At 37.6% G+C, this 8,717-nt stretch overlaps 2 protein-coding genes across 2 annotated transcripts; one reads left to right on the top strand and one right to left on the bottom strand.

Annotated features, from left to right (window-relative positions):
• Positions 1–547: 547 nt before the first annotated feature.
• On the bottom strand, positions 548–5,092 carry LOC112750195 (pentatricopeptide repeat-containing protein At2g02750-like). Its single transcript, XM_029292935.2, has 2 exons — positions 2,653–5,092; positions 548–2,363 (listed from the first exon to the last, which is right to left on the bottom strand). The coding sequence occupies exon 1, from the start codon at positions 4,984–4,986 to the stop codon at positions 3,181–3,183; it is 1,806 nt and encodes a 601-aa protein (XP_029148768.1). The 5' UTR covers positions 4,987–5,092; the 3' UTR covers positions 548–2,363; positions 2,653–3,180.
• LOC112750196 (SNF1-related protein kinase regulatory subunit gamma-1-like) lies at positions 703–3,222 on the top strand. Its single transcript, XM_025798797.2, has 5 exons — positions 703–871; positions 1,003–1,445; positions 1,820–2,086; positions 2,165–2,337; positions 2,792–3,222. Exons 1-5 carry the CDS (start codon positions 703–705, stop codon positions 3,069–3,071), a joined length of 1,332 nt encoding a protein of 443 aa, XP_025654582.1. The 3' UTR covers positions 3,072–3,222.
• Positions 5,093–8,717: the final 3,625 nt, after the last annotated feature.

Here is an 8,717-nt window from a genome sequence, read left to right as displayed (position 1 = left end):
GACACGCGTCCTATCATGACACTTGGCATTGCGACCAAGCTCCAGGCTCATTCAAAAGCCATGCATAACCGCTTTTCCATTCTAGATCACACAAATAATAATTAACACTCCAAACACAAGTCCGATTCCACTGGAAATCACAAACTTGATAGGTATTACAATTTTTTCATCTCTTTCTGCTTTCAAATCATGTTACCATCTTCTAACCCCATGATTCAAATTGCAATTAGGATGCTGATTTTTACTCAAATATAAATAGCCAATTAGGATTTTTACTCAATCATTTCATCCTCCTATGTGACAAAAAACTAGAATGTGGTGATTAAGGTTTTGCAAAGTTGAATGATCCATCATATTAAATGCTTTATCATCACGGTTTAGAGCAGGCATTTGGTTGTATATAATCATATTTTTGTACAGTTCTAAACATGAATAATGTAAATTAATTTTGATATATTTTCTTTTTCGAAAAAAGGGTGTAAAATGTAAGTATTTATGTTAATATGGGATTATATAGTTGGATGTTTTATACGGTAAGCACAACGAATGAAACTTAAATTCATAATATATCATATAATTCATGCTCTTGAAAATGTAACAAAATCCCATGAGTCTTGCCTTGTTAACTAACAAAATCAAAAGGATAGCAATAATGTTGTAACATGAATGAATTAATACCAATATGCTGCTTCAGTTCAAAAGATGGCGCAAGAACAGGAGTGCAGGCCAAACACCAAAGATTCAAAGTTTGATACCTACTTCGAAACCATCCAATCCAGGAAGAAATTGCCAGAGACATTGCAGGAGTCATTGACAGATGCATTTGCAAAAATTCCTGTTTCTTCTTTTCCCAAAGTTCCTGGAGGAAAAGGTAAAGATGTTGATTATGCAAAGGCATTATTCTATCACCATCACCTTAATACTCTATGCATGCATGCATTTAATGTGATTCCAAGATCTCCATGGTCAAAATCAGTTGTAACCTTTAGAATACTTTGGTAGTGATTGAAATTTCAGCAGACTCATCGGTTGGCGAAGCCGTGAAGATTCTGTCTGAAAGCAACATATTAGCAGCTCCAGTTAAGGACCCAAATGCAGGAACCAGTTCAGATTGGAGGAACAGGTATCTTGGCATCATTGACTATTCAGCTATCATTCTCTGGGTGTTGGAGAGTGCGGAACTTGCTGCAATTGCCATATCGGCTGGCACAGCAACAGCTGCCGGAGTTGGCGCCGGAACTATTGGCACTCTGGGAGCACTGGCATTGGGAGTGACAGGTCCTGCTGCGATTGCCGGGCTAACTGCAGCTGCAGTGGGAGCTGCTGTGGCAGGTGGCGTAGCTGCAGATAAAGGACTAGGTAAAGATGCTCCCCTAGCTGCTGCTAATCTGGGGGAGGACTTCTATAAAGTACTACTGGAAGAAGAACCATTCAAGTCAACAACGGTAAGCGTGTTAATGGCACACGATGATTCTTGAGGTTTTTAAGCACTCAAACATTCGAAGTGAATGCAGCAATTATTACAACATCCCAAGAAAATGATATAACAAACACAAGACCTAAGAGAAAAGGAATAAAAACCCACCAAGACCCAAGAGTGCTTGTTTCATATAAATTGTTCCTTGTTAATTTCAAGTTCTTATCTTGGTACAGACATTTTTTTTTCCTGGGTTTGTTAGACATTTAGTGCTATTTCTTGTCAATCATATCAACAGGCACCTTTTGTTTCAGCCGCAGCATGGGTCCTGCATATTCTATTTGGAATATTTTCTTACTTAGGTCCTTTTCTTAGCTCCATGTTAAAGATTTTCGGTTTCAGGTGCGATCAATACTTAGATCATATCGATGGGCACCTTTTGTTCCAGTTGCAACAAATAGCGTTATGTTGACCGTGCTGCTGCTCCTTTCAAAGTATAGGCTGAGGAATGTACCCGTCATAGAACCAGGCAAACCTGATATAGTAAACTTCATTACTCAGTCTGCAGTTGTTCAAGGACTTGAAGGTTGCAGAGGAAGAGATTGGTTTGACTGCATCGCAGATAGGTCTATATCATTTCTCGGACTCCCGTTTATGTCTCCTGAAGAGGTAATAATAGCTGTTCAGAATTTTCAGCTCCCTTCAGTGTGAAGAGTTCAAAATCATTTTATATCTCTTCCTGGTCAGGTTATTTGCATTCAGAGCAATGAATTGGTTCTTGAAGCTTTCAAGCTTATGAGAGATAATCAAATCGGTGGTCTTCCTGTAATCGAGGGGGCAAAGAAGAAAATTGTTGGCAACATAAGCATAAGAGACATCAGATTCTTGCTGCTGAGGACCGAGCTTTTCTCCAATTTTAGGTAAGACAGAATAGAAAACCATGAACCTGCAAAGGTTGATAATAATCATTAAAGAGATATATAAGTTAGTCTGTAAAAATCTCCAAAATAATATGCAAATGGTTTCAACATTTTCAATAATAAAACACTCGGGAGAAAAACATAAAGATTTTGAATTTGGAGGGAATAGATATTTTAAAATAGTTAATACTTGTATATTCGGTTATCTCCAAAATCAGATTATCAAACAATAGCATTTTCATTGACCAAAGAAAAGAAATTGATGATGAGTTTTTAATGAATATTAATCTAACCAGGCTGAATATTATTGATCACCTAATGCTAATATACATGTGAGCATCAGTGTGTACAGTGTATGTGATGATTCTTTTCTTTCTTCCTTATGGTAATCATAAAAGCTTGTTGAAAACTGATTGCTTAGTGGTCTTCACCATCCCTTTATTTTGACTTTCAGGAAGCTTACTGTGAATGATTTCATGAACAAAATTGCTGCAGCAACCCAAGAAACTGGAAAAATTGCGCGGCCCATAACATGCAAGCCTGATGCGACGCTGGGGAGTGTAATCCATACACTTTCTTCTCAGTCTATTCACAGGATTTATGCAGTAAATGAGCAGGAAGAACTGGTTGGAGTCATCACTCTGAGAGATGTAATCTCTTGTTTTATCAATGAACCATCTTACCATTTTGACGATTACTATGGGTTTGCAGCTAACGAGATGTTGAATCACTGATTTGCATTGAAGTTTAAATAAATAGATGGAACACTCTTAAATGTAGCACACTCTTTTATGTTTCCACAAAAAACATTTGATTTTTAAGTTTGTATCGTATAAGCAATTCTCATGCAACATCAATCATACTAAAGCCAGAGATTTTGTCCAATCCTTTATTGGTGATTATCCCTCTTATCCTTTCGACCTCGTGCCATCTCCCTAATCCAGCATAAATGTTAGACAAGACCACCAAAGGAGCTGATTTTTCTGGTTCTATATCTAGAAGTTTCATAGCCATTTCTTCACCGAGATCAGAATCCAAGTATCTCTTACATGCACCAAGCAAAGAATCATAAACAGATGCAGGTGGCTCGACCAATTCTTGCACTAATTCTCGAGCTTCGTCCAACCGGCCGGACCGACCTAGAAGGTCAACCATGCAACCAAAATGCTCAGGCTTTGGCAGCAAACCATACTGTTTTTTCATCATTTTGAAAATTTGTAATCCTCTATCTACCTGACCTGTGTGGCTGCAAGAAGATAGGACACTAACTAATGTTGCACTGTTTGGTTCAACTTTTTCTAGTAGCATTCTATCAAAGATTTCAAAGGCTGATTCATAGTCTCCATTTCTTCCATACCCTCCTATCATTGCATTCCAAAAAGCCGGGTCATTTGGTTTTGTATCAAATCGGTCAAAAACTCCTCGTGCCAAAGAAGCACGGCCACATTTCATGTACAAGTCAACTAAAGCAGTTGCTAGAAAATCATCCCTATCAATATCACCTCTTATAGCATACCCATGTATCCCTTTTCCATGTCCTAATGCAGATGAATCTGCAAACGCTGACAAAAGACTAGTAAGTGTCTTCAAACATGGAGCCACCCCATTAGACTGCATTTCCCTGAAGTATTTAAAAGCTTCAACACACCCCCCTTCTTGTGCAAATCCACTGATCATGGTGTTCCAAGTCGCCGAATCGGCTTGCAATCCTTCTGACGCCATTTTCTCAAATAAACCAACAGCCATATCACACTGTGCATTCAGCATCATCCCAGAAATCATGGAGTTCCAAGTGATCAAGTTCCTATTGTTCCTTTCAGCTGCATTGAAGACATCGAAAGCAGCACGCCAACCACCACACTTGGAATACATGTCCACAAGTGCAGTAACCAACATAACTTCATCATATGAGGCAAATTTTAAAGCAAGCCCATGAACCTGTCTACCAAAACAAGCATACAACAAGGTAGCACAAGCAGAGAGCGCAGACACCAAAGTCACAGAATTGGGTTTAACCTCTAAAAACCCCTCCATCATCATGTCCTTAAACACGTCCAAAACCAAGCGAGGAACCCCATTTTGCAACAACCCAGAAACAAAAGCGTTATAACTCACTACACTCTTCAGAGGCATTTCCTCAAACACCTCACCCGCAGAAACAACATCACCACAATTTGAATACGCAGTGACGAGCGAAGTGGCAACATAAACATCAAACTCAACTCCCAGCTTCACCGCCAAGCAATGCACCTGAACGACATGGCTCCACATACCGCAATCAGAGAGCAAACACGAGACGGTGATGGAGCTGGGCCTCAAGGCCCAGAATCCAATTCGCCGGAACACCCTCAGAGCCTCCCCTGGAGGTCCATTTCGCGAGAGCCCAGAAAGCACCGCATTGAAACATGCAACATTCCGTTGCGGCATTTCGTCGAACACCTTGAGAGCATCGGGTAAGAACATCGCCTTCGAGGCATAGGCAGCGGTAAGGGCGGTGGAGGCGTAAGGGCATGATTGGAAACCGGTTTTGAGGAGATGGGCATGGAGGATTTGAGAGTGGGAAGGTGAAGAGAGGTTGGAAGGAGAGTGGTGTGAAGAAGGAAGAGTGCAGCTTCGAGAAGAGGTTGAGAGCTTCTCTGTATAAACCATCTGAAACCAATTTTGCCAGCAGAATAGTGTCTCGCGTCATGGAATGGAATGTCGTAAGTATAGCAACGGCTTGTTTGTTGAATTATTTCAAGAGTAAAACCCTTTCTGGCCATCCTTGTGTACACTAAAATCAGCCATCAAAGTCAATTATTAATATAAAATACATGTTAAAATATAAATAAACATTAAAAATAAATTAAATCACACAAATATTTATATACAAATATCTTAGTGGCTAATTTTAATGTACAAATAGCATTTTTGATCCCGATTTTCATTTTAGACGATTCGTATCCTATTGATCGAAAAATAAAAAAACAACGGTTTGTATCCATGTATTTTATAAATGCTAATAAAAATATTCATTAAAAAAGAAAACTAACGTTGTACTCATTAAAGATGGATTCTACACAATAAAAATATCTAAATCTTAAATTTTTATTGAGTTTTCAATAAAATTTTCAATTTACCCTCACTTTTTATATTCAACGGACTTTAATTTCACTACCGCCTCTTCTTTCTCAAATCATAAACTTTTACATCTCTATTGCCACCACTTTAACCATCTTTTCTATTCTCTACTACTCCACTAACCACCACCGCTGCCATCTTTCTATACTGACGATGACGAAGACGACGACAAGGCCTCCATGCAATCTGTCCATTTCCATGCAATACTACTACCTCCTACGGCACCCATTCCAAGCCCCGTGACGGTCCCAGTGTTGCCCCAAACCCGCGCACAAATTACCTCTACTTTAGCATGATGGTAAGTTCAGAGTTTAGAGCTACCGAATTCAAGCTCCAACAGTGTCATCGCACAGAGATGTCCCAACGCCTCTCTTGCCAAGACCCCCGTATAGTGCCGCCACAAGATGGAGAAGCTCCGGAAACGATACCGAACCGAGATCCAGCGCGCAAAGTCCCTTCGTGTGGCACGATTCAACTCCTCTTTAGTCCACTTCAAGCTCATAGACTCCATAGAGAAAGGTTCATTCCCTGTCAAGCCAGAACGACTCCAATTAGTAGCAAATCATTAACTTTTTCCTAATTTTTGGGTCCTATTGTCCTTATGATGCGAATGTTTCAAGCCAAATTGGAGGTATTTTTTTTAATCTTCATCTGTTATTAACTACAATGAATTAGTCAAGTGGAAGAAAAAAAAAGACCGTCTTCATTTTCTTTTTTTTTTTAATTTTATTTCGTTGGCTTCACTAATTTTTCTCTTACTTTTTGCTAGTGACTTGTGATGCTGGCATGATAGAAGATGGAGATGCCATCATGGTGGCGGTGGTGGAGTAGCAGAGAAGAGAAAAAATGGTTAAGGTGGTGGTAATAGAAGAATGTGAAAGTTTGAGATTTGGAGAAGAAGAGACGATAGTGGAGTTGAGGTTGAAGATAAAGAGTAGGAGTAATTTGAGAATTTTATTAAAAATTCAACAAAAATTTAAGGTTTGGATACGTTTGTCATACAACTTATCTTTGATGGCTACAACATTAGTTTCGTTCTTTGATGGGTATTTTTGTCCGCGTTCGTAAAGTCCATAGGTACAAATGGTTGTTTTTCCTCAGAAAATAATAACTCACCTCTTATACTTTTTTTTTTGTTAGACACATGAGTTCTTCTGTGAGATTTTTTGACAAGTCTTGACGGAATTTGATGATATGTCATGTTGGGCTCTATGACGTGGCGTCCCTTTTTCTATGTGGACTATAACCATTCGATTATAACACTTAAACTCTTGTCGAATCATCAAAATGGCATCGTGTATGGGGAGGGTTTCCATTACTAAACCTAACAGAAGAAGGTAACTCTAAGAGAAGAAGAAAGCTATGAGTAATGCAGAGCAGTCTTTAACTTCTCAGCGATGTGTTGGAGGTAGGAAGAGTGCGAATTTTATGGGTTCGACTACCAATGCAAGTGCAAGTAGTAGGAGGAGAAAATTTGGGACCCTAGCGAAGAACCCAGAAAAAATTTTTCTTAGTTTCTGCTACTATTATGTAAGTGGGTTTCCATTGTTGATTTTAGTATGTTTTAAATACATCTATTCTAGAGTCTAATGATGTTGTCGTTGCTTGAAGTTTGCAACTAAGTTGGTTGCTAATTTTTAGGGTTCAGATTGTACTGATATAATGAATTTTAATTTTAGAGTGATCAACCACACTGCAAGTTTTTCGTATGGCTTGTTGAGTTATTTTCAACTAAGCATGACAATATACAAAAGGGTGATGTTGAAGATAGAGTGATAATGCAAAATGGTAATATTGTACAAAAGTGATGATGCTGGAAGACAAAATGAAAAAAATAGAACAAAAGTTGGAGCAGTGTAGACAATAAACAATAAAGAAGTTGGAAAATAAGCTTTTAGGATGGGTTATTTTGATGTTTCTGTTATCTGCATTTCTAGTAGTTATGTATAGTTTATTCTAGTAAGTTGATGTCCTATATGATGAAAATTATGACTAAATGCCTTCTTTTGTATTTTGAACCTCTTTTCATGTGAATGGATTATAAATTTTGATTTGATTTTGCTCAAGTACTTTGTGAAGAGATTAATATAACAGCAAATAACCACAATAAAAATATATTAATATGCCAAGTTCATACCGCAAATACCAAACCAACTAAGTAACAACTTAATATATTAGCAAACTATTATCCATCCAAAATACCATAAACAACTAAATCAAATACCTAATATATCTATATGCATTATTACCTAGATTATTTTTTTATCCATAGTAGATGTAGGCTTATTTGTTATATATTTTTTTAATGGGAGTCCATAAAGAGTACATAGTATATAAAGTGTAATAACTCGACGGATATTTTTAAGGAGATTTTTCATTCTCTTCAACAATGAGAATAACTTATTTTTCTCCCTCTCTTAATCCCTTTTGGTTCATTTACCATCGACATCATAACTTAAACAGCTTAGAACATGAAATTTTCTTCATGCATATCAAAAGACAAACACAAAATACACAAAATACACAAAAATAGCATCATATGCCAATTTCATACCCCAACTAGATACATCATATACTACACCAAACATCTTGCTAATCGTAAAAGGTTCCTTAATCTGCTTTTTGGGTTTGCCTTGGTGGAAGCCATATGTGATCCTGGACCTAGGAGGGGCATTAAGACCTGGTGTTGGCATAAATTTAAAGGGGTCTGGTCCAATGTCATTCATAACATTTTTCATTATTGATGTAGAGATAATATTTAGGGTTGGTGGAGGAATAGATGAGGGATTGACCTGTTGAGCTAGAGCTGGAGGTGTTAGAGGCCTAATGATGGAGCCTTCATCCTATTTTGGGTAGAATGAGTCAGGGGAGTCGGATTGGGAGCCATTAAAACTAGAGGATTAATATCAAGTCCCTACAATATTATCCAATTACAGAAACAACAAATTTGAGTATTTGTATAATACATTACAAATGAACAATAAAAATGAGCAAACCTCTGGAGCTGGAGCATACTGTGAGACTTGGATCTCTTCAATTTTTTGCTAGATTGAAACTAGTGTAGAATTTCTAGACATCTTTTTCTTCTATTTTTTTGCTTTAGCTGATAAAAAAAAAATTGAAGAAGCACAATTTGTTGTTATTCAAGTTTTATAATATTTTTTCAATAAAATCATTAAAGAATAAAGGGTTCAATACCACTGGATCTAATAGAAGTGCTACTATGTTTTTTCCACTCCACTAACCTTTTTCTTAGAGTT

The sequence above is a fragment of the Arachis hypogaea genome, chromosome 15, assembly GCF_003086295.3.
Source record: "Arachis hypogaea cultivar Tifrunner chromosome 15, arahy.Tifrunner.gnm2.J5K5, whole genome shotgun sequence".
NCBI lineage: Eukaryota > Viridiplantae > Streptophyta > Magnoliopsida > Fabales > Fabaceae > Arachis > Arachis hypogaea.
The sequence above is the reverse complement of the archived record's forward strand: the minus strand, read 5'-3'. Positions and strand labels throughout refer to the sequence as shown.